This window comes from Saccopteryx bilineata, chromosome 6, assembly GCF_036850765.1.
Source record: "Saccopteryx bilineata isolate mSacBil1 chromosome 6, mSacBil1_pri_phased_curated, whole genome shotgun sequence".
Taxonomy (NCBI): Eukaryota; Metazoa; Chordata; class Mammalia; order Chiroptera; family Emballonuridae; genus Saccopteryx; species Saccopteryx bilineata.
The window spans coordinates 123,869,512-123,894,589 of record NC_089495.1 but is presented as its reverse complement, the minus strand read 5'-3'; the positions used below and the strand labels follow the sequence as shown (position 1 = coordinate 123,894,589).

General features: G+C 43.5%; 2 protein-coding genes across 9 annotated transcripts; one reads left to right on the top strand and one right to left on the bottom strand.

Annotated features, from left to right (window-relative positions):
- Positions 1-204: 204 nt before the first annotated feature.
- On the bottom strand, positions 205-22,641 carry MFSD11 (major facilitator superfamily domain containing 11). Of its 3 annotated transcripts, none has more exons than XM_066236904.1 (14): positions 22,484-22,641; positions 20,808-20,978; positions 20,249-20,304; positions 17,816-17,923; positions 16,779-16,858; positions 16,564-16,660; positions 15,443-15,501; positions 14,746-14,893; positions 11,435-11,475; positions 7,355-7,420; positions 5,690-5,815; positions 2,377-2,551; positions 1,780-1,915; positions 205-854 (listed from the first exon to the last, which is right to left on the bottom strand). In XM_066236904.1, the coding sequence occupies exons 2-14, from the start codon at positions 20,901-20,903 to the stop codon at positions 690-692; spliced, it is 1,353 nt and encodes a 450-aa protein (XP_066093001.1). In that variant the 5' UTR covers positions 20,904-20,978; positions 22,484-22,641; the 3' UTR covers positions 205-689. The 3 variants fall into 3 exon arrangements, with proteins under 3 accessions (XP_066093001.1, XP_066093000.1, XP_066093002.1); XM_066236903.1 differs by lacking the exon at positions 22,484-22,641 and adding an exon at positions 21,472-21,605; XM_066236905.1 differs by lacking the exon at positions 22,484-22,641 and adding an exon at positions 19,351-19,510 and having other exon boundaries at positions 20,808-20,858.
- On the top strand, positions 21,878-25,078 carry SRSF2 (serine and arginine rich splicing factor 2). 6 transcript variants are annotated; one of them, XR_010726203.1, is made up of 5 exons: positions 21,878-22,452; positions 22,690-23,000; positions 23,278-23,381; positions 24,035-24,130; positions 24,631-25,078. XR_010726203.1 is itself a non-coding variant. In XM_066236909.1 (3 exons), the coding sequence occupies exons 1-2, from the start codon at positions 22,091-22,093 to the stop codon at positions 22,991-22,993; spliced, it is 666 nt and encodes a 221-aa protein (XP_066093006.1). In that variant the 5' UTR covers positions 21,878-22,090; the 3' UTR covers positions 22,994-23,000; positions 24,035-25,078. The 6 variants fall into 6 exon arrangements, 2 of the variants coding, with proteins under 2 accessions (XP_066093006.1, XP_066093007.1); XR_010726201.1 differs by lacking the exon at positions 23,278-23,381; XR_010726200.1 differs by having other exon boundaries at positions 24,035-25,078.

The following is a 25,078-nucleotide window of genomic DNA, read 5'->3' as shown; positions in this document are numbered from 1 at the left end:
ACCTCCACTATGTGTGTGTTTTTAGTAGTTTTGTTCATTTACAAATGTGAGATTCCTGAAGACAGTTTTAACCTCATTTTACAGTAAATAGCCACTCTTTGCTATGAACTGTAAGGTAAGAAAACATCAAACAAAACATTTAAAGAGGAAGCAAGAAAAAAATAATAATAAAATAAAAAATAAAGAGGAAGCAAGTGCAAATCCTTTCAAAAGTAAGATTCCATTTTAGCTTTCGTGATTTATTGAAATGTCATTCCCAGACACATATGTGAGGTGACATATGCTCCCCACTACTATGTGGTAACACATGCTCACAACCCAGCAGGAATCTAACGTGACATATGGCCTAGTGTTCTGAGTCAAAGCAAGATCTTTCAGGGAAACAGGAGAAAGAGGAAAACATTTACATTTGATAACGTGATTATAAGGAACTTGTGAGAGATGAATGAGAAAACATCTTTGAACAATTATAACTGACAGAACAAGTTTCCCTTATCCCACTTGTTTAAATAGCTGATAGCCGTAAACCAGAATGCCAACTCCGGCAGACTTAGCAGTCCTACTCCTGTGATGTGTCCACACTGCACATCATCCACTACATTGTGCAGTGAAAGGTGGCGTCCTTCACTGTGTGTCCTTTGGCTGTGCTATCTGAAGGCATCGCTCCCTCTTTCCACTGGCTCCCCAGATCAAATACTTCGGTAGTCAGAGCCCCGGGTGACAATGGCAGCAGCTTCCCACTCCACAGTGAAGAATGATACAGTTCCAAAAAACCCAAAGATCACCATGACCAGGAGTTGCCAATGAAGAAGAAGGTAGTTGCTGTAGAAAAATGCCACGGCTGCACAAATGGACTGAGAATAAAGAGAACAAGTCACAACATGCACACAGTGACCCAAGCTCCAGTCAGCCCACCATGCTCTCTGTGGTGGAACGTGCTCTGACCCTCCCACACTGAGACAGGACTTCACGTGTCACCAGCTCACAGACATGCACCAGAAACTCCCATCCACAGCTGGTAATAATCAGCAAGAGCTCTGTTCTTTAAAAGAATAATTTGTAGAAAGCTAAATTAATAAAGTAAAGTGCACACACAGTGAGGACTGTCTGTCGTATGAATGAATCCAGATAGCTAAGGCAGGAAGTGTCTATCGTGGAGACCAGAACACAAAATCTCTGATATAAGCGGGGGAGGGAGAATCACACTACACTCACTGCTTCCTAATTCTTCTTTTTTTTTTTTTTTCATTTTTCTGAAGCTGGAAACAGGGAGAGACAGTCAGACAGACTCCCGCATGCGCCCGACCGGGATCCACCCCGCACGCCCACCAGGGGGCGACGCTCTGCCCACCAGGGGGCGATGCTCTGCCCATCCTGGGCGTCGCCATGTTGCGACCCTCCTGGGTGTCGCCATATTGCGACCAGAGCCACTCTAGCGCCTGGGGCAGAGGCCACAGAGCCATCCCCAGCGCCCGGGCCATCTTTTGCTCCAATGGAGCCTTGGCTGCGGGAGGGGAAGAGAGAGACAGAGAGGAAGGCGCGGCGGAGGGGTGGAGATGCAAATGGGCGCTTCTCCTATGTGCCCTGGCCGGGAATCGAACCCGGGTCCTCCGCACGCTAGGCCGACGCTCTACCGCTGAGCCAACCGGCCAGGGCACTGCTTCCTAATTCTAATCACAAATCCCTTTAAAGGATGTCTTTGACTTTCCTTTAAGAAACATCAAGAAAGTAAAGTTAAAAAACTAAAACAAAGGATGTACCATCTGCAGAAGAGGTTACCTGGACAAACTTGAAGACTGCAAAAGCAGGTGCACTGTCTTCAGAATAGAGAAAACCCAAAATACTGAGCAGCTGTGTGTTGAAGCAACTGTCTCCAAGACCCAGCAGGAAACTGCAGAAGATGGCCACTTCTTTGCTGAATAAAATAAAATTTAATTCAAAATGAGTAGTAACAATATTTGCTAGAGCCATTTAAAATGTAAAAGCAACTTACCCACAAAAGCATTTCACCTTTTAAGTTTTAAACACTATGAAACAAGAATAAATACTGGAGTTTTCAAAGGAAGACTATGCTCAAATACACTCATGTTCACAGTCTAGCAAATTCTGGGTGGTTCTGGGCAGGGATCCCCTAAGACTTTGTCTCTAGACATAAATGTCTGTGTCTATAATGAACTTGTGAGTTAAGTACAGTAAGCAATATCCTCAAAACACAGCACTGGCTGTCAAAGGACTGGCTGCTTTGCCAAGCTGGCCAGCCACCCCTGAAAGATAACAGACTTCCCAGAAAAGGATTAACTACTCCATTTTAAAGATCTAGCCGTCTGTTATGTTGCACTCTTCCTTAAATTACTAGAAAAATGACAGTCACTATACCTGGATTTGATGTAAGCACTGCTATCAGTCCCCTCAAGGGGAGCTATGGGGGCATCCCCGGGCATGTTCAGAAATATTAAATAAAAAGCTATGAAGTGCACCAGGACACCCAATAGCACAACTGGATTTCTACCAAAACGATTATTCTTGCTCAGTAGGCCGAAGAGGCTTCCACCTATAAAATCAATGAAGTAGAGAACAGAAAAACCCAAGATTAAGTTAATAAAATCTTGACTTGAAAAAATAAATAAAATGAACCAACAGCTAACTTAATCAAGAAAAAAAGAAAGTACAAATATATAAAATAATTAGTGAAACAGAAAAATATTTTAAAAATCAGAACAGACTTCTAGGTAAGACAGAATAACAGGGACTGAATTTACCCCCTGCCTAAAAAATGTACAGAAAATACAAAACATTGGATTTGAAGACAGCAGAGGGATATTAAGCATCGAAGGGGAGTGACCTCTGAGACAGGAAATAAAGAGGTGAGCTCTACAACTGCCCCGCTGTCAGAGAAGAAAGGCAGGTGGAGGTCACTGCCCCCATGAGCTGAGGACACAGCTGACAGTCTGGGGACAACATGGTGGCTAAAGTTCCAGAACAAGGTGTCAGAAAGGACAGCTGCTCAGAGACGTCCAGTAGAGACTAAGAGGTCCACAAAGGCCCCCTTAGTCTCTACTGAGAGCTGATGAGCACATAAAGTAAGTCAGCAGACATCTGGGAAAAGCAGTCCAGGAGGGTTAAAGCATTAGTGCCCTGCCCTGGGTGGGGTAAGTGCCAGGTCCCACCAGCCAGACTGGAAACCTGATTCATGTACTGGGTGTATAAGCAGGGTCTTCCTTCAGGAGGGAGGAATAATTAGCCCCAGTCTGAGCACTGCTTTGGGCCTGCCCAACAAATTTTTCTTTCTTTTTCTTTTCCAAGTGAGAGGAGGATGAACAAACTCCCGCATGCACCCTGACTGGGTTCCTCCCAGCAACCCATGAATGGGGCCGATGCTCTGAACATCTGGAGCCAGGCTCACAACTGAGCTATTTTTAGTGCTTGAGGCAGGAGCTCTATGTAGCCATCTCAGTGCCTGGGCCAATGTGCTCTAGTCAATCAAGCCATGGCTATGGGAGGGGCAGAGAGAGAAAAGGGGGAGGGAGAGATGTGAAGAAGCAGATGGTTGCTTCTCCTGTGTGCCCTGACCAGGAATCAAACCTGGGACATCAGCCTTCATCCTAAAAGCTGATGCTTTACCACTGAGCCAACAATCTAGGGCCCTGCCCAACAAATTTTAAAAGCAGGGCTTAAAAGAATCAGTTTCCAAGCAAATGAACTGCATCCAAGAACAAAGCTCAAGAATGTCTACAAACATAGCCAGCACCCACAAGGTAAAGGGCACATGTCTGGTATCCACAATATTAACGGGCATGCACAGAAGTAGGAAAACAGGACCAATATTGAGGAGAAATATCAGTCAAACAATTATCATACGACTCAGCAACTCCAGTCCTAAGTAGGTATCTACCCAAGAGAATTGAGAACGTACATTCACATGAAAATTATTCACGGATATCTGCAGCAGCATTATTCCTAATGGCCCAAAACCCAATGTCCATCAAATGATAAATGAAAAAATGTGATATATCCATACAATTAAATATTATTTGGTAAGAAAGAAGAATGAATATGTGCTTTAACATGAAAGAACCTTGAAAATACTATGCTAAGTGAAAGAAGCCAGACACAGGGACTGTATATTGTATGATTCCATTTAAATTAAATGTCCAGAAATAAGCAAATCTATAAAGAAAGTGGACTGATTAGTACTTGTCTGAGGAAAGATGATAAATGTTCTAAAATTAGACTGTAGTGATGGATGCACAACCAAGTGAAAACTACTAAAAAATACTGACCAGTATACTTCAAATGAGTTAATTATATGGCATGTGAATTATATCTCAATAAAGTTGTAAAAAATAAAAATAAAAAAACTACCCCAGAGCTGTCACAGATTTGAGAATAAGCAAAGATGAAAACAATTACTACAAATGTACTCCACATGTTCAATATTTATATACAATTACTACAATTGTATTCCACATGTTCAATATTTATATACTATTATAGGTGTTGGCAATAATAAAGCAGAGAACAAAGAACACCAGTCCGCTTTCTCCCTGGTGCTTATCAGGGTCTGACAGCCTGTTTCCTATGTTTTTTGTCTGTGTTCTGCCCCAAGAATATAAACTCTGTGTGAGTAAGGAGTCTGTTTTGTTCACAGAATGGATTCATAATAAGTATTTGTTGGTAAGTTCCTCATATGTGATACAATATCCAATATACTATGTTAAATAAAGTCTTTGTAGAATCAGGAAAAACCAGTGTGGTATAATAAAATAAAATATTTGGTCTTTGCCTTGTCCCTTCCTCTTCCTCCCTTTCTGGCATAGAGCCCCTCAAGCCCTAGGACTTTCCTCAGTGTGTCTGTTATTACCCACAGGAATCCCTTTCAACTGTACCAGTTTATGCTAATGAGGCATTCACCACGAGGGCTGGGATGGCCCTAGAAAGCTTTAGAATGAGGGCTGGTGGACAGAAGGGCTAAAGATTGAGTGAATCGTCAATAGCTAATGATTTAATCAAATTGTGCCTACATAATGAAACCTCCATAAAATCCCCTAAATGACTGGGAGGGCTCCCACACTGGGAGGGTGCCACAACCCAACTCCACGGGGACAGAGGACTCTGTGCTTGGGACCCTTCAGGATCTTTGTTCTGTGTACCTCTTCATCTGCCTGTTCATTTGTATCATTTATAATAAACTTTAATAGTAAGTATAACATTTTTCTGGGAGGTTGTGGGAACCACAAATTTATAGCCAAGTGGGTCAGAAGTGAGGATAGTCTGGGGACCCCAAACTTAGTATTGACGTATGAAAGTGAGGGCTGGTGCCCCTGAATCTGTGGAGTGTGACACCGACCTGGGTAGGTGGTATCACAACTGGACTGGGTTGTTGGACACCCAGCTGGTGTCAGAGAAAAAAAAGAAAGTCAGTGATTCCAAGACACTTTCCCTAAGTATTTTATAAGGAAAAGCTGAGAGAGACCATGTATTTTCCTTATTTATGGCTTTGTCTGTGAATTAGTTGGCACATGTCTTATAATTTAGTTATCTTAGAATGGTGCTAATAAAAAGAACAAAGACATACCCATTTGGATAAAAATAAGCAGGGAAATAGAAATTCAAGAACAGAAATGAAGTACATTTAACATTTCTATTATAACAAACTGACTTACTACAAAACTTTCTTTTCCAAACTAACCTAAAATTTCTCCAATGCCAATTAAAATGCCAGAAAGTCCAATGAGGCTCTTCTCTTCAGTCCCAAATTTATTTACAGCACCAATGCAGGTTCCATATACACCAGAGAAGAAAGTCAACTCTAGACCTGTAAGAAAAAATCAGGTTTCAATTATACATTCACATCCTCCCTTTCCTAGTTCTTCATGTCTAGTAGTATTTGAGCTATGTACACATCAAACAAACATATAGAACAAAAATTCATTTAGGCTAAAATGTTACTCCCAAGCAGAGCATAAACTGAAGTTACATAACTGATGAAATGGAATTAGCCACAAGATGGCAGATGTCACATATTTCAGATACAAATATACAGCTCAAAGAAGCAAAGGAATCCAGTCACTCTGCATGTACACAGAGAATGGGCAGAAGATATAATTAACATAAATTTGTAATAGCTTTCCAAGGAAATAGGAACGGACATTTGAAAAACCAATACACCCTATCTACTTTTGCTTAAAGGCACAATTTTTTTTTTAGGTGAAAGGAGCGGAGATAGACAGATTCCTACACGCGCCCTGACCAGGATCCACCCAGCAAACACCGTCTGGGGCCAATACTCAAACCAACCAAGCTATCCTCAGTGCCTGGGGCCAACACTTGAACCAATGAGCCACAGGCTGCAGGAGAAGATGAAGGAGAGAAAGGGGAGAGGACGGGGGAGAGAAGCAGATGATCACTTCTCTTATGTGCCCAGACTGGGAATCAAACCCAGACATCCATATGACAGGCCAACACTTTATTCACTGAGACAACTGGCCAGGCCACATAATGTTTCAATTAAATCTTTTTCCCAGGAACAAAAATTCAAAAAATTAGGGCAGATCAGTAGAAGACCTGATTCTTCAATGCTACAAACCTCTATTGAATTTTAAAGATCTTTAATATTTATTCTATTTCTCATAAAAAGATGATTATCCCTATGAGGCAGGTAAGTGCAAAGGTACTAACTGGCACATTCCATCATTTTTTTAAGATTCTTAAGACCTAAGAGTACTCTACTCATTTATCACAACACTGGATCAGTAGGAAGCCACAGAGCTCATTCCTTTTCATTAGAAATTATCTTAATTCATACAAAATTACAAAGATTGCTCATGTTATTTTCTGTAGTGCTCCATTTGTCCTAAAATCACTGGTTGGGGTGAACCATGCCCCGGTTTTCAAGCCTGTGTATAGAACCCTTCCACACTAATGTGGGCTGGCCCTGTGATTTGCAGTGGTGGTGACACTGGGCAGGTGCCAGGCTAGCTTTAGGGTCTGGTCATTTCTCCTTCTGCCCTTTTCGTAGCCCGTGCTACTAAAAAGTTTGGCTATCCTGCTGGGTTGGAAGGAGGGGATTCCATGGGTGTTCTGCAGCTGGACAGAGCCACCTGGGGAGACAGGGACCCAGCCTGCCATCTTACCCCTCAGAGAAGCAAATGAAACTATCTTGAACAGTCCAGCCCAGCTGACCTCTAACAGCACCTGCAAGAGACCCCCATTAAGACCATCAGAAGCACCACTCTCTTGAGCCCAGTCAATGCACAGAACTATGAGACAGAATAACATGGTTGTTGCTTTTAGCCCTTATCATTATTCAACACAGAAAAACAAAAAAAGTACTTAATACCTTATATATACTTACCTGTATAAGCTGTTGTAATGCTAAGAAGGAGCATCTCCTTGGTAATACATAATTTAAGAGACTTTTCTGTAAAAAAAGAAAGCAATAAAGGAGTACTTGACTTAATTTCAATTAATCAAACAAGCAATAAAGCAGTACTTGACTCGATTTCAATTAATCAAACAAAAATTCTAAGCCTGACCAGTGGTAGCACAGTGGATAGAATGTAGACCTGGACCCTGGCCGGTTGGCTCACCGGTAGAGCGTCGGCCTAGCGTGCGGAGGACCCGGGTTCGATTCCTGGCCAGGGCACACAGGAGAAGCACCCATTTGCTTCTCCACCCCTCCGCCGCGCCTTCCTCTCTGTCTCTCTCTTCCCCTCCCGCAGCCAAAGCTCCATTGGAGCAAAGATGGCCCGGGCGCTGGGGATGGCTCTGTGGCCTCTGCCTCAGGCGCTAGAGTGGCTCTGGTTGCAACATGGCGACGCCCAGGATGGGCAGAGCATCGCCCCCTGGTGGGCAGAGCGTCGCCCCATGGTGGGCGTGCCGGGTGGATCCTGGGCGGGCGCATGCGGGAGTCTGTCTGACTGTCTCTCCCTGTTTCCAGCTTCAGAAAAATGAAAAAAAAAAAAAAAAAAAGAATGTAGACCTGGGATACTGAGGTCCCAGGTTCGAAAACCTGAGGTCACCAGCTTGAGCATGGGCTCATCTGGCTTGAGTGCAGGCTCACCAGCTTGAATGGAAGGCTGCTTGCTTGAGCGTGAGATCATCGACATGATCCCACTGGTCTCTGGCTTGAAGCCCAAGATGATGGCTTGAGCAAGGGGTCACTGTCAGCTTGAGCTCCCCCACCCCAATCTAGGCACATATGAGAAGCAATCAATGAACAATGAAAGTGACGCAACTATAAGCTCATGCTTCTCATCTCTCTCCCTTCCTGTCTCTCTCTCTCTAAAAAAAAAAAAATCTAAAACATTTATTCAACCAAAACACCCCTCAGTCAATAATGCCAGTAAACACATACACTGGAACAGAGGTTAGTGATTTCAGATTGAAATGATTCAGGCATGAACTAAATTTGCTCTACAAATAAAATGTTTATGTCAACTGCTTAAACATATTTTAGAGTTGTGTCTCCAACTCTAATTAAAAAAAAAAAACACAGAAAAAAATAGTATCAAACAATACAACAGAATATTCTAACGGACTAGATGAAAGGTTAGGCTACTAGGGGAGCCAACAGCTGGCAAAGTGCTAACTTCCTGAAGGAATTATCATCAGGGAGCAGCTGGAGCACCACTTCCTGAGATTCTCATTTAGACCTGAGGATAAAACTTTATAATTTTTCATTTATTTACGATCACTTTAATATTTGTTTTCATGCTGCTCAATTTAGTTGAAATCTGCAATGGAAAATGCATTTCTAAAAACTGTATTTTTAATCTTTTTTTAAAGTTGATTTTTAGAGAGAAAGGGAGAGTGACAGAGATAGAGAGGGAAACATCAATTTGTTGTTCCACTTATTCATGCCATTGTGGTTGATTCTTGGATGTGCCCTGACCCACAACCTTGGGATGACATTCTAACCAACTGAACTACCCAGCCAGGGCCTAACTGTCTCTCTGAACCTGCTCACATTTCATAATTTAAGGCCACTACTCTAGTCTCCTAAACTAGTAGATCCATATTTTAGTTCTTATTCAACTGCTGGCTACGAAACCGACATAAGTCACAAACACTTTCCTGAATATCTCCAAGTGCAAAGAGAAATAACATGTAGCCCAATTTATAATTACGAATGTATTCCTGAAACATAAGAAATGCATACAACAAACAACGACAGCCTATGTATGCGAGGCTCAGACTACAACACCCACAGGCCCTTTTTTATTTTTTTTAAATATTTTATTTATTATTATTTTATTTTATTTATTTTTTTTTTTGTATTTTTCTGAAGCTGGAAACGGGAAGAGACAGACAGACTCCCGCATGCGCCCGACTGGGATCCACCCGGCACGCCCACCACCAGGGGCGATGCTCTTCCCACCAGGAGGCAATGCTCTGTCCCTCAGGGGCATCTTTCTGTTGCAACCAGAGCCACTCTAGCGCCTGGGGCAGAGACCAAGGAGGCATCACCAGCGCCCGGGCCTTCTTTGCTCCAATGGAGCCTTGGCTGCAGGAGGGGAAGAGACAGGCAGAGAGGAAGGAGAGGGGGAGGGGTGGAGAAGCAGATGGGCGCTTCTCCTGTGTGCCCTGGCCGGGAATCGAACCCGGGTCCCCCGCACGCCAGGCTGATGCTCTACCGCTGAGCCAACCGGCCAGGGCCTTTATTTATTATTTTAAAAAATATTTTATTTATTCAGTTTTAGAGGGGGGGGGGGAGAGAGAGAGAGAGAGAGAGAGAGAGAAAGGGGGAAGAGCAGGAAGCATTAACTCCCATATGTGCATTGACCAGGCAAGCCCAGGGTTTCAAACTGGCGACCTCAGCACTCCAGGTCGATGCTTTATCCACTGTGCCACCACAGGTCAGGGACACAGGCCCCTTCTAAAAAAAGAAATTCTAAAAAAATAATTCCTACCTGAATTCCTGGCTAAAAGTTGGCAAGCTTTGTGTCATCTGGCCACAGCTGATTAGATCAAGAATTTGTGCCCTGCCTGACTAGGCAGGTGGTGGCGCAGTGGATAGAGCGTCGGACTGGGATGCCGAGGACCCAGGTTTGAGACCCAGAGGTCGCCAGCTAGAGCAGGGGCTCATCTGGTTTGAGCAAATCTCACCAGCTTGGACCCAAGGGCGCTGGCTCAAGAAAGGGGTTACTTGGTTTGCTGAAGGCCCGCGGTCCAGGCACATATGAGAAAGCAATCAATGAACAACTAAGGTGTTGCAATGCGCAACGAAAAACTAATGATTAATGCTTCTCATCTATCTCCATTCCTGTCTGTCCCTGTCTATCCCTCTCTCTGACTGTCTCTGTAAAAAAAAAAAAAGAATTTGTGCCCTAGCTTAAGGCAACCTATGGGCTAGCCATAATTACATAAGACAACATAGCCTAGTGGCCTAAAGGAGGTTTACTGAAAGGTGGCCCCAAAAGGCTGTTCCCTACCAGACAATAACTACCTCAGTCCAACTTTCTCCTAAGCAAAGATGCTGAGAGCTGTAAACAGAAGCAAAGCATTGATCCAAATCAGGCCTCCTTTGAATTGGAAGCCTTGGATGCCTATATCTGAAGGAACTGCAAGACAGCCACTATAGGAATCACTGGCTCGAGTCCCAGCTCAGTCATATGCTTGCTATTTGACCTTGGGTCAATAATTTCTCTACACATTTCTTCTTCCATAAAATGGAGATAAGGATAGGTTATACCTACAGGTTATAGCATATATGTAACATGATACCGAGAAAGAATCCTCAATAGATGAGCATGGTTGTTCTTACAAACTATTGGGTCAGGAGAGCTCTGGCTCCCTTCTGAGCAGAAATAAGGGATGCCTGAAGAAACAGCCTGTGTGTCTTCACTTTTTTTTTCTTTTTTTTGTGAGAGAGAGACAGAGATAGGGACAGAAAGGAAGGGAGAGAGACGGGAGAAGCATCAGTTCTTCGTAGCAGCATTGATTGCTTTCTCATAAGTACCTTGACCGGGGGGCCACAGCAGTTAGTGACCCCTTGCTAAAGCCAGCAACCTTGGGCTCAAGCAGTGAGCCTTGCTCAAACCAGATGAGCCCACACTCAAGCTGGCGATCTAGGGGTTTTGAACCTGGGTCCTCCAGGTCCCAGTCTGACACTCTATCCACTGCGCCACCACCTGGTCAGGTTTGTGTCCTCACTTTCTCACGTAAATTTCCAGCTCCTGAGATTTCTGCAGCACCCTCACCTTCCTCACAAACCCACTCAAGTGAGACTGTGGGATCATCACCCATTCCTCATAGCCCATGTTATTATAGAGGTATTTATTGAGAAGACTCATGGATGTCAGAGTGGCATACCTGGAAAAATGAGAATATTGGGGTACTGTTAACCTGAAGCTACCAGGGAAAGGGGAAAGGCAAATGCTGCCACTGTTACTGGGTAGTTAGTTCTTGCATTTCAGATACAGAAAGTACTTACTAAACGCATCTACTGCCTTTGTCATGTTGTTCTGAGCAGACCTGATAAAAGAAAAAACAGAAGTTTTTATCCCCTCAAAATAGAAAAGATAACAAAAATACTATCGCATTTTCTTGAACTTTTTGTAAAAGTTCTGTCCTCTACATCAGTGGTCCCCAATCCCCGGGCTGTGGACCGGTACCTGTCCGTGGGCCATTTGGTACAGGTCCGCAGGGAAAAAGAATAAAAAACTTACATTATTTCTGTTTTATTTATATTTAAGTCTGAATGATGTTTTATTTTTAAAAAATGACCAGATTCCCTCTGTTACATATGTCTAAGACTCATTCTTTTTTTTTGTTTTGTTTTTTTGTTTTTAGATTTTTTTAGGTATTGATTTTAGAGAGAGTAGAGATATATAGAGAAAGTGGCGATGGGGGTGGGGAGGAGCAGGAAGCATCAACTCATAGTTGTTTCTCGTATGTGCCTTTTTTATTTTATTTTATTTTTTTAATTTTTTATTTATTTATTCATTTTTTAGAGAGGAGAGGGAGAGACAGAGGGGAGAGAGAGAGAGGAGAGACAGAGAGAAGGGAGGAGGAGCTGGAAGCATCAACTCCCATATGTGCCTTGACCAGGCAAGCCCAGGGTTTCGAACCGGCGACCTCAGCATTTCCAGGTCGACGCTTTATCCACTGCGCCACCACAGGTCAGGCTAAGACTCATTCTTGATGCTTGTCTCGGTCACGTGATACATTTATCTGTCCCACCCTAAAGGCCAGTCTGTGAAAATATTTTCTGACATTAAACTGGTCCGTGGCCCAAAAAAGGTTGGAGACCACTGCTCTACATGGTCTGGCAAACATTTGCAGTGCCCTTCAACAGTCCTTGCTCCAGGGTCCCTTCATGACCCATGTCCTTGCTTCAGAGCATTTGGTTAAAGTGCCACCTGGGTGGTTCTTTATGAACAATGGAACACAATTCTTTCATATTCAATTTATGACACGCATTCATGCATGTTTTTCAGATATGACAGCTCAGGCAGGACAGAAATCACCTTCACCCTGTTATATTCACCCCGTAAAAACAATTTGTGGTAAGTCAAATTTCTGCCACTGCTACTATGTAAAAAGCAAGTTTTCAGAGTTAAAACTCAAAAGCAACACCATCTGTGGTTCACAGTTGGGTGCAGTATAATCTATTGATTAAAAATGTGGGCTTTGAAGTCTTGAGTCCTGCTTTGTCACTTATTAATTGCATGGTTTTAGACAAATTACTTCATTTCTTTGTTTCATTTCCTCATTTCTAAAAGAGGGACACAACCACTCACCTGAGCTGATGTTTAAGTGTAGTTGTTTATTTTTTTTTTTTTTTTTTTTTTTTTTTTTTATTCATTTTAGAGAGGAAAGGGAGAGACAGAGGGAGAGAGAGAGGAGAGATAGAGAGAAGGGGGGAGGAGCTGGAAGCATCAACTCCCATATGTGCCTTGACCAGGCAAGCCCAGGGTTTCGAACCGGCGACCTCAGCATTTCCAGGTCGACGCTTTTATCCACTGCGCCACCACAGGTCAGGCAAGTGTAGTTGTTTATTATGATTATAGTAAGGAAGTTTTTTAAATTTTTTTTTTTTTTTGTATTTTTCTGAAGCTGGAAACGGGGAGAGACAGACAGACTCCCGCATGCGCCCGACCGGGATCCACCCGGCACGCCCACCAGGGGCGATGCTCTGTCCACCAGGGGGCGATGCTCTGCCCCTCCGGGGCGTCGCTCTGCCATGACCAGAGCCACTCTAGCACCTGGGGCAGAGGCCAAGGAGCCATCTCCAGCGCCCGGGCCATCTTTGCTCCAATGGAGCCTTGGCTGAGGGAGGGGAAGAGAGAGACAGAGAGGAAGGGGGGAGTGGAGAAGCAAACGGGCGCTTCTCCTATGTGCCCTGGCCGGGAATCGAACCCGGGTCCCCCGCATGCCAGGCCGACGCTCTACCGCTGAGCCAACCGGCCAGGGCAAAAATATTACCTTTCTTAGCCTACCAGCCAATAGGGTAATACTACCTATTCCTCTTATATATATATTTTTTTTAATTTTTATTTTATTTATTCATTTTAGAGAGGAGAGAGAGAGGGAGAGAGAGACAGAGACGGGGGGAGGAGCTGGAAGCATCAACTCCCGTATGTGCCTTGACCAGGCAAGCCCAGGGTTTCGAACCAGCGACCTTAGCATTTCCAGGTCAACGCTTTATCCACTGCGCCACCACAGGTCAGGCTTCCTCTTATATTTTTAAATGATATCATTTATAAAAAAGAAAAGAAAAAGAAACTAATAAAAACCTAATAAAAGAGGCCCTGGCCGGTTGGCTCAGTGGTAGAGCGTCGGCCTGGCGTGCAGGGGATCTGGGTTCGATTCCCGGCCAAGGCACATAGGAGAAGCGCCCATTTGCTTCTCCACCCCCCCTCCTTCCTCTCTGTCTCTCTCTTCCCCTCCCGCAGCCAAGACTCCATTGGAGCAAAGATGGCCCGGGCGCTGGGGATGGCTCCTTGGCCTCTGCCCCAGGCGCTGGAGTGGCTCTGGTCGCGGCAGAGAATCGCCCCCTGGTGGGCGTGCCAGGTGGATCCCAGTCAGGCGCATGCGGGAGCCTGTCTGACTATCTCTCCCCGTTTCCAGCTTCAGAAAAATACAAAAAAAAAAAAGAAAGAAAGAAAGAAAGAAAAAAAACCTAATAAAAGAAACCTAAAAAAAAAAGGTAGTATGTTCTAACCATCAGGAAAACTTGTTTTCCTCACCATAAAAACTCATGCCTTCCCTGAAAGCAAATACTACTAAGACTTAATATAATTAATGGTCCCCTCATCTTGAGTTGAATAGAATCAGATGTAGAATTCTAATATTTTACACTTCAGGCCTCAAATAAAGAGGAACTGATTTATACCCCATAAACTATTAAAATACAATCAATTCAGCTAACGCTCAGATACAAATCACTCCTAATTCAATTCAGTGAGATATCAAAGGAAGCCATTTCTATTAGGAGAATTACAAAATAAGCCCCCAGGTCCTATGGGTACGGGGTGGGGTGAAGCTACCTCCCGTTCCTTTTCTTTTTTCCTTCCTTTTATTTTCTTCCCCTAATTTTGCTTTAAAACTTTTCCCTCACGTCTGCTCAGTATCAGGTATAAGGCTATAAAAGGTTGGTAACCTCCAGCCTTTGATCTTCTCAAAATATACTGCTCACAAAAATTAGGGATACTTTAAAATGAATATGAAGCAATAAAATAACCCAAGTTTTGTGAGCAGTATATATTTTCAAGTAAAAAGGAAATGTTTCCAACTTCTTACTCATTGACTTCCAGGTCTTCTTGGTCATCAGAAGACTCATCCTCTCCCAGGATGTTTTCAGAATCTGGTTTCCGAATGAGAAAGAAAAGAACTGTCCCCACAAGGCTAATCACTGTCAGGGCGATAAACACCGTTCTCCGATCACTCTCTGGAGAGGAAAAGAAAGCAGATAGCACTGACCATGCAAACAACAGTATGGTCAGAGCAACAACATCACGCAGAGATAGCGTGATGTTCAAAGCTTGTTTAGAACCACTGAACACTTTCTCATTAAATTTTTACTTCACTGCATCAGTAAAAACCTAGGGCAAGGAGAGAAATAGTATATCTCCACCTTTTGTTTTTCATTAGAGAAATACTAATAAGAAAAAAAAAAAAAAAAAAAAAAAAAAAAGGGGCACAAGAAGTTAATCATATTATTTTAATCAGGTATACAGATAAAACAAGAGTTTAAAAGCCTGACAACCGACCCCTATACTCATAGAGCATAATACCCTCCCACACCTTGAAATGCCACTTGAAGTTATTAGCTTAATAATATAATCCAAAAAAAAAGGCTACTAAAAGCTAAAATCTGAGAGAACTTAAGGTACTAAGGTTCATCAGAACAATTTTGAACAAAGCAATAATGGGTATTTTTGTGAAACTGCTATTATGCTTTTCACATATTGGAATAAAGCAAACGAATAAAACAAACCTGATATTTGAGTTTTCCCTTGCCAAGCAAAATATATGTAGAGATTTCCAAAGAACAAGCTGGAGGGGAAAAGAGGAAGAAAAAAATGTTGGAAAATCATTTTCATATTTCTAATATTTTAAACAATTTTTCCATTTTTTGTTAAAAAGAGAGAGAGAAAGTTGGAGACATATGTAATTTTAAAAGTATCTACTTGCCCTAGATCATTTAAAAGTAACTCCACCCTGACTCTTTCTGAAAAACTGAACTGACCCATATGGAGTTCAGCCTCCTCCATGTGACAGTAATCTGATTCAGAACCACCCTTCAAGGAAGTCTTGACTCACCGCTCACATTGAAACATACGATTTATTATTGGAACTCTGGAAATGACTTCCTGGAAACAAAAGTATGCTACTTCTAAAATCTTATATTTCAAAGACTCTATGAAAAAAAAAAAGCCATGATTTATCTGCATCTAATCAGATACTTTATTTTGCAACCTTTTTTAGAGAAGAAATCACTCACACTCCAGTTTTTTAATACCCAATCTCTTAAACTAAACATTTGCATTTGTTGAGCCTTATCAATGCCAAAATTTTAAGAGATCCATGATTTCCATGACATAACGACTGTGGTTGCTTTTAGGAAATATATAACATGCTGTATTATTCAGTGTTGATACAGCTAGTCTCACTTTTGAATTTAAACATGTATATTAATAGCTACCAGGTTCTGTAGCTTAGTCAGAAGGCCATGGCCTTTGGAATCCAGATAATGATGGTTTAAATCAGATCAGTTACTTAACATTCAGGCCTCTGTTTTCTCATCTGTATGTTCTCTCATCTCATGAGGTTGTGAGGGCTACTGAAATTAGGTCGTGAACCCAACAGTCTCTGAAGTATAGCCAGTGCTAAATATATTATGGTTCATATTAGTTTCTACTTACTAATCATGAGTTCCAATGCATTTGAGGTGAGTCCATGCACTTTAAGTAATTCTATAAAATTTTTAATGTATATGCAGCTGGGAACTTAAGTCATACAACATGGAAATTCTGAGTTTTCACCACAACAAAGATCTAAACCTACGATGTGACAAAAAAAATTACAGGAAAGATTGAGCTCCAAAATGATTACTACCTGGACTGTAAGAGTGCCCAGAAAATTCCACTGTTTCTCCCAATAGTGTGCTCATCTGAATTTATTGTCAGGCAGTTCCCTTGTGCTGTCCAAAGTACTAAAATTCAAACCAAAAGGTTATCAGGGATTTTAAATCATTTAGCATCACTTACTAAATGCACAAATGCTACTTAAATAAGCCCCAGAAAATGGAGAAACTACATCAAAACACTTACCAGCAGCTGCAATTCCAATGAAAACAGAGGCTGTGTAGAAGGACCATGTGAAAGGCTGGATAAAAACGGCAATGTACATGCTAAAATATAACAGGTCAACATATTACAGTTAAACACCTGAAACAGAATGCCAATTATGCCTCCTAGGAATTAATTCAGAGGGTTCTCCTCTTTTACAATTCAACCTGCAAAGGGCTCCTCCAGTGTTGAAAACAAAACAATAAAAAAGGACAGATGTGACCTATTCATTTTTATTTATTTATTTTTGCAACAGAAACCGAGACAGAGAGGGACAGATAGGGACAAACAGGAAGGGAGAGAGATGAGAAGCATCAATTCTTTGTTGCAGCATCTTAGTTGCTCATTGATTGCTTTCTCATATGTGCCTTGATGGGGAGAGGGGCCTACAGCAGAGTGAGTGACCCCTTGCTCAAGCCAGTGACCATGGGTTCATGTCTATGATCCTATGTTCAAGCCAGTGACCTCATGCTCAAGCGGGATGAGCCTGCACTCGAGCCAGAGACCTTGAGGTTTTGAACCTGGGTCCTCCATGTCCCAGTCCGACACTCTGTCCACTATACCATCTCCTGGTCAGGCTCATTTCTTAACTCTCTAATTCAAATGTGTAGAATCGACTCTGAATGAAGGTTTGCAGTTGACTTTTGCCAACTGCTTAGTCCATGATAGAACTGTAGTTCTATAGCACGTAATAAAAGTTTAGTTATTTCACTTGAATTCCAGTTAATCAACCTGACCTACAATAAGATTATTCCATGGGAGGTTCTTTTCAACTCTTGTGGAAAGAGATTTTTGGATACTATCTTTATTAACAGTAAAACAAAAGCAAGAAAACACACATCCAATCACATTAAAACTATATGGTATCCCTGAGCATCAAGGAGAGCCAAATCCCCCAAATATCATCTCTATTCTATTCAATCCAAGTTGGCAAGTTCTTGTTAGAAGTTTCCTATGTGCCCGAAAGATGCTTGAAGATATTACAAGTACACCAAATGAAAGGAAATTACACTACTCACCTGTAAAACAAACCACTAGCAAACATAGAGAGTTGAGGTCCCACAATGGCAACCACCGATGGCGTGATCAAATTTGAAGCAGAGAACACTCCATAAATAATTGCCATGCTGTACACATAACACACACACAAAAAAATAAAACAAAACTCTTGAAGCACTGTCTCAAAAGTTCATTTTTTCAATTTTACTTACCATATTTCCCCACGTATAAGACGCTCCCATGTATAAAACACCCCTCAATTTTGGGACCCAAATTTTTTTTTTTTTTTTAAAGAATTTATTTATAGCTTGTTTGTTTTTTTTTTAATTTTTATTTATTTATTCATTTTAGAGAGGAGAGGGGGAGAGAGAGAGAGGAGAGACACAGAGAGAGAAGGGGGGAGGAGCTGGAAGCATCAACTCCCATATGTGCCTTGACCAGGCAAGCCCAGGGTTTCGAACCGGCGACCTCAGCATTTCCAGGTCGACGCTTTATCCACTGCGCCACCACAGGTCAGGCGGGACCCAAAATTTGAAAAAGAATGTATTACATAAACTTATTGAACTTGTTTTATTCATCATAAAATTCATACAACTCCTCATCACTGTCAAAATTCCCATCCATTAGCTTGTCCTCATCTGTGTCTGATGAGGAATCACTGTCTTCATATATTACCTAGTCCTCAGTTCCATCTATGGCATCTGAAATGCCACAACCACTGTATAAGACTCACCCAGTTTTTAGACCCCAAATTTTTCCCAAACAGATGCGTCTTATACATGGGGAAATATGGTAATATCTACAAATGTTCTGCAGTAAGTCTTCATATTCTTTAGTCAGCATTGATGATAATTACATTCTTAAACTGAATGCCATATTAAGGTTTTCACTTGTACAAAATACTAAAATCTCATAAAATAGTTCTTGGAGTAAGTTGCCTTGGACAATATGGTTTCTGATGGACCAGTAAATTACAACAGTTAAAATATAACATGTAACAGGCATTGTGCCAAGTACTTATACATGCTTTTGCTTTTAATTCTACTTGTTTGCTTTTCATACTCTGTGAAGAAGGTATGGTTATTGTCCTCATTTTATGGAAAAGAAAATTAAAACACAAAGGGGCTAAGTAACCTGCCCAAAGTTCACCTGGATACCTGGTGAACAGGAGAGCCGGGATCCAGAACCTGGTCATCTGACTCCAGAGGCCCTAGTTAACCAGTCTGTTCTACAAACTTAGCTTACAACTCCTGGCAATGGCATGCAATTTTGCTGCTATAAATAATGGGCACAGAGCTATAACTTGCTTAAGCCAGAGTTTATTTAGCTCAACTTAATGGTTTCATTGAACATTATTCAGCCACTATAGACGCAACCCTACCTAGTACATACAGGTCTTGTGACAAAGTGTGACTAAAACCATTTCGAAGGTCCTTAATTCATTTACTACTTATAAAACCAATGTAAATTATTCTTTGGCTGTTTTATTCTTTCACTGTTCTTCAGAATACACAGAATACAAAGTACTACAAAAAATTATGGTATTATGCCTGACCTGTGGTGGCGCAGTGGATAAAGCATCGACCTGGAAATGCTGAGGTCGCCGGTTCAAAACCCTGGACTTGCCTGGTCAAGGCACATATGGGAGTTGATGCTTCCTGCTCCTCCCCCCTTCTCTCTCTCTGTCTCTCTCTCTCTCTCCCTCTCTCTCCTTTCTAAAATGAATAAATAAAAAAAATAAATAAAAATTATGGTATTATTAATCCTTTAGAAGAAAATTAATATAAATATCTCTTCACTCTCAAATATCATAGAGAAGATCATGCTTAGGATACTAATAACCAGATAAGACGTTGGTGGGGGTGGGGAGGACTGGATGGGCGTTAGCCACAATCCAGGATCTAACTGCAGAGAAATGAAGAAAGCTATCGGTGCTTAGACACATGCACATCTTATACTGGCAGCTCCAGTCACAGTGTACTAGTGACTTATGGAGGTCTTTTCACTTTATTTTCTCCATGTGCAAAGTTGGGACTACACACCTTAATAAAAACCTAAAAGCAGCCTGATGACAACATGTGGGTCATTATGAAATTACAAAAAAAACCCTATGAAACATCCTGTGTTTAGAATTAGGAAGATGTACTATCACAATACTCAAGTGCTTATTAAATGCCAGGTACTGTGCCAAGCGCTTTACAGGCATCAGCTGGGCAAGGACACTGGGCTTCTGGTAGCAAGAGCCCACGATAAAGCAGCAATTAAGTTGGGAAGCCAGGAGGTCAAACCTAGTGTCCACCTGAAACCTAAACTTATCACCTTCATCCTACCACGTTCTCCCAAATACTCTAGATAGAGAAGAAAAAAGTAGTTACTGCCTCTTATCGCTCATGATTCTGATGGGATTTAAGCAACCACTATAAGACATACAAACCAATCATGCAGTACCATACCTGGTGTATCCACTGCCGTGGAAGTCGGTGCTATTTAAACTCCTGATGACAGTTTGCTGTGTGGAAGACAAAACTAATTACAAAACGAACCGTTTCTGCCATATCCCGCCCCCCTGGAAAGTCTCCAAGTACGGAGAATAAAGTAAACACGGAAGATGCTCAATACTTAATACTGAAAGTGACTATGAGATAAGAGAAAGGACTACAGAACAATAAGACTGACCAATGGCAGGGAAGTGGGGGAGGTTGTGGAGGGGGGGACCTGCTGAAACTGTCTTGGCTTTTATTTCAATTCTCCAAGTATTAATTAATGTCGACCTTAATACAGACAAGAAATAAAATACGCAGGTCAACCTAGGAACCCCAAATCAAACCAGAGAAATAAACGGCCATGTTTCACATCCCCACAAATCTGATACACGAAATCAAACCTAATCCCCCAAAACGAGGAAGACTGAGAAAATAAAAGGCGCGGTGCAGGCGCGCTAAGACAGAAATAACGTTTATTATCGTTTTTCGGAGAAGCTCTTCAAAAGAGAGATAACAGATCTCAACTCACCGCCACATTTCCACAAGTTTGAAAGGCGGTGAACATAAACATAAAGGCAACTCCTAAAATAATGATGTTGAAAAGCTTCTTAGTTTCCGGGGACATTTTGGCTCATCTCTGGCGGAGGTCAGCAGCAGCCCAGGACAGTCAGCTCTCCTCCGGGCGAAGCCGCTGCTGGTTCTGGGAATGGACGAGATGGTGAGAGGAGGCACGTCCAGGAGCAAGGGAGCCAGGCTGTCAAGTTCCTATTCTGGGATCAGAATCCCGGGCTTGGGGTGAAGTTCTTCCCACCGGCACAGTCAGGACATTCCTAAGATACGATCCGAGTAGGGAAGAGCCCAACACCCGGATAAGTGCCAAAAACGCTGTCACCCCAGGTGGAGGGGCCCGCGAGGGGAATTAGGGGCCAGGGACGAGCTGCAGAGGCCGGCGCGCCCCGCCCGCCCGCCCCTGACTCAAGGCTGGTCAGGCGACGGATCACCTGACCACAGCCCTGGCGCCAGCCGCTCAGCCCGCTGGGAAACGCAGTCCAGTGCGGCCCAGGACTAGCAGGCGTGTGGCGACGGCTCCCTTGTCCCCTAGGAAGCGGGACCGAGCCTGCTGAGACTGGCGCAGGAGGCTTGAAAGCGGAACCCAGCGAAAGAGTGGGTAGTAACTGTGCGAGGGGACTTGCAGAAGACATAGTGGAGTCTGAGGCGGCTGCGGACACAGAGATGCAAATGAGGAAAGGAGTGTGCCCTCTGACAGAGACGGTTTCAGCCGAAAAGCTGCGCGGAAATAAGATACTGGCCTGAAGAAGGAGGCGGAGCCCCAGAGAGGAGCACCACCTCTTCCTCTTGCGAGAGAGCATCCGCCGGAAGGAGCGTTTCGCGGGCTTTCCAACTGCCGGGAAACGCCGCTCCCCCCTCCCAGCAGCAGTGACTCCGCGCTTTTCCAGGCTCTGCGCAGGCGCGCGGGGTGGGGGCGGGGCACGCGGCAGGGACGTTGCGGGACGAGCCAATCAAAGGATTCATTTCTGGGTGGCGCGGGCGCCATTTTGTGAGGGGGTATATAAATAATGCACTGGGGTCGGACGCCTGACCAGTTCCTTCTCTGTTGTAGCAGTCGAGGGGTTTTATTGCGTGTCGGCTTTTCGAAAAACGTTTCCACGCGGAAGCCAATTGCTAAAGGAGAGGGGCGACGTGGAGCGAGCTAATCTGAGAAAACCGCCGCCGCCCCAGCTGAACGCGCGGACCTATCCGGCTCGTTAGTTTTTCGGCGCGCAGCCGCAGGGCCGGGCCGACTCCACAGCCATGAGTTACGGTCGCCCGCCTCCTGATGTGGAGGGCATGACCTCGCTCAAGGTGGACAACCTGACCTACCGCACCTCACCCGACACCCTGAGGCGCGTCTTCGAGAAGTATGGGCGCGTCGGCGACGTGTATATCCCGCGGGACCGCTACACCAAGGAGTCCCGCGGCTTCGCCTTCGTCCGCTTCCATGACAAGCGCGACGCCGAGGACGCCATGGATGCCATGGACGGGGCCGTGTTAGACGGCCGCGAGCTGCGGGTGCAGATGGCACGCTACGGCCGTCCCCCGGACTCGCACCACAGCCGCCGGGGGCCGCCACCCCGCAGGTACGGGGGTGGCGGCTACGGACGCCGGAGCCGCAGGTAAACGGGGAGGGGCGCCGGGCTGACTCACAAAGGTCCGCAGGGACACGTGGTGGCGCGGACTCGCGGCCCTTCGACCATCCCGGGGCGGCGGGCGGGCGGGCGGGCCGTGCAGAACTGAGCGACACGGGCTCGCGACCAGGGAAATGGCGTCTGGCGGCGAGATAATGGCGGCTTGGGCGGGCGGGGCGCGGCTGGATCGCGGAGCCCTGACGCTCTGCTGCTTTCCGCCCGCAGCCCCAGGCGGCGTCGCCGCAGCCGGTCGCGGAGTCGGAGCCGGTCCAGGTCCCGGAGTCGGTCTCGCTACAGCCGCTCCAAGTCTCGGTCCCGCACTCGTTCGAGATCGCGGTCAACCTCCAAATCCAGGTCGGCGCGAAGGTCCAAGTCCAAGTCCTCCTCGGTGTCCAGATCTCGCTCGCGGTCCCGGTCCCGCTCCCGGTCCAGGAGTCCTCCACCTGTGTCCAAGAGGGAATCTAAGTCCAGGTCGCGATCCAAGAGCCCCCCGAAGTCTCCGGAAGAGGAAGGAGCGGTGTCCTCTTAAGCAAACGGTAATGTCCACGGGGATCCAACACACATGATCGAATTCAGACATGGGGTTTGCAGTAGTGTTTTGTCCGTTTTAGTAAGAAAAGTGACTCCTAATGTTAGGACTACTGCTCTGAGCTATCTCAGCTTTGGGAGTAATACTGAAGAGAGGGGTCTGCAGAAAGGATGTGTATAAAGCTTAGATATTAATGGCTGTTTCGTAAACTGTTTTGAGACCTATTAATGAAAATGACTATTTCTTGCTGTTTTTATCCAACGTCTGCATTTTCCCCTTTAAAGCTGCGGTCTCCTGTTTGATAAAAGAATATTGGCCAGTATTGCAGATTTTAACTGATTTGGCTGATCCTCCAGGGACCAGTTTCTGTGGGCGTGTATTGGAGCAGGTTTGTCTTTAAACGTTAAAGATGCACTATCCTCTTAGAGAAAACAATCAGTTCAACTATTGTTGTACTGACTGGGACTTTACTATTCTGATGGATGTGGCAAACGAATTGCAAAAAGAAGCAATGAACTTTTGGAACCCAAAAAAAGTTTACAGGTATTGCACTGGGTGGGGAAAGGATAGTGTGTCTTTAACTCTCAAATTGTTTGGTCCTATTTTTTAAAAGGAAGGGCCCTAAGTAGCTCAGATATTAAAGCATTATTTTCGATTGTTAAATGTTTTGTTTGAAAACTAAATTTATCTCAAAGTATAGACTAATTTTCTAATTTCAAGTTTTGTTTGGATATTTGGACACAGCCCTCTTTTCTTTTTTTTATTTTTCCCCCTATTTCTTTTTTTCCCTCTTACAATTTTTCACTTTGGTTATTTGGCCAAGAATGTGCAAACAAATTTGTAAATACTGATGGTAGCCTTTGGAAATTTCCTAATTTGGGCCTTTAAAAAAAAATGTGAGAATGGCTGGGTGGAACCTTTCTGTAACCTACTTGTTTCACCAGAGCCTTAGTAAGGACATGCCTGAAATTGAAACCATGTGCACTTTGGGTAACTTAGAGTAATGGAAGGTAACTGAACTTCTTTCTTTTCAAACCTTAGATGTGTCCACGAGCAACATAACAGAAAATTTGGGGGAAAAGGACCACAGACTCAGTCCATCAGAGTCCTTGGAACAAGCGACTGGCTATTGAAAAGGTTATTTTGTAACATTTTGTCTAACTTTTTACTTGTTTTAAGTTTTGCCTCAGGTGGCAAACTTCATTTTATGTGCCATTTTGTTGCTGTTATTCAAATTTCTTGTAATTTAGTGAGGTGAACGACTTCAGATTTCATATATTGGCTTGGATATTTGAGGTAAAATTTCCTTTTGTTTATATAGTGCTGACTTTTTTTGTTTGAAATTAAACAGATTGGTAACCTAATTTGTGGCCTCCTGACTTAAGGAAACGTGCAGCCATTACGCACAGCCTAAAGCTGTCAAGAAATTGACTCAACATTGCCTTCATTCCTTAGAATTAAAAACCTACAAAAGTTGGCGTAAATTTGTTTGTGTTTGTTATTTACCTTCAGATCTAAATGGTAATCTGAACCCAAATTTGTATAAAGACTTCAGGTGAAAAGACATGATTTTTTTTTAAAGGATTATTTACCAAACACAATTCTAATCTCTTCTCTTATGTATTTTTGTGCACTAGGCGCAGTTGTGTAGCAGTTGAGTAATGCTGGTTAGCTGTTAAGGTGGCGTGTTGCAGTGCAGAGTGCTTGGCTGTTTCCTGTTTTCTCCCGGTTGCTCCTGTGTAAAGATGCCTTGTCGTGCAGAAACAAATGGCTGTCCAGTTTATTAAAATGCCTGACAACTGCACTTCCAGTCACCCGGGCCTTGCATATAAATAACGGAGCATACAGTGAGCACATCTAGCTGATGATAAATACACCTTTTTTTTCTACCCCCACCCCACTAAATGGTAAAAAAAAACCAAACTATCATCTTTATGTATGAACTTAAAATACAAAAAATGTTAAGGAAGCAAGTGGTTTGTAACTTTGTAAGTACTTGAAACATGGTGTATCTTTTTTGCTCATAAATATTCTGTACCATAACCATTGTTCCTATAGTTTAATTAAAACGTTTTCTTGGTGTTA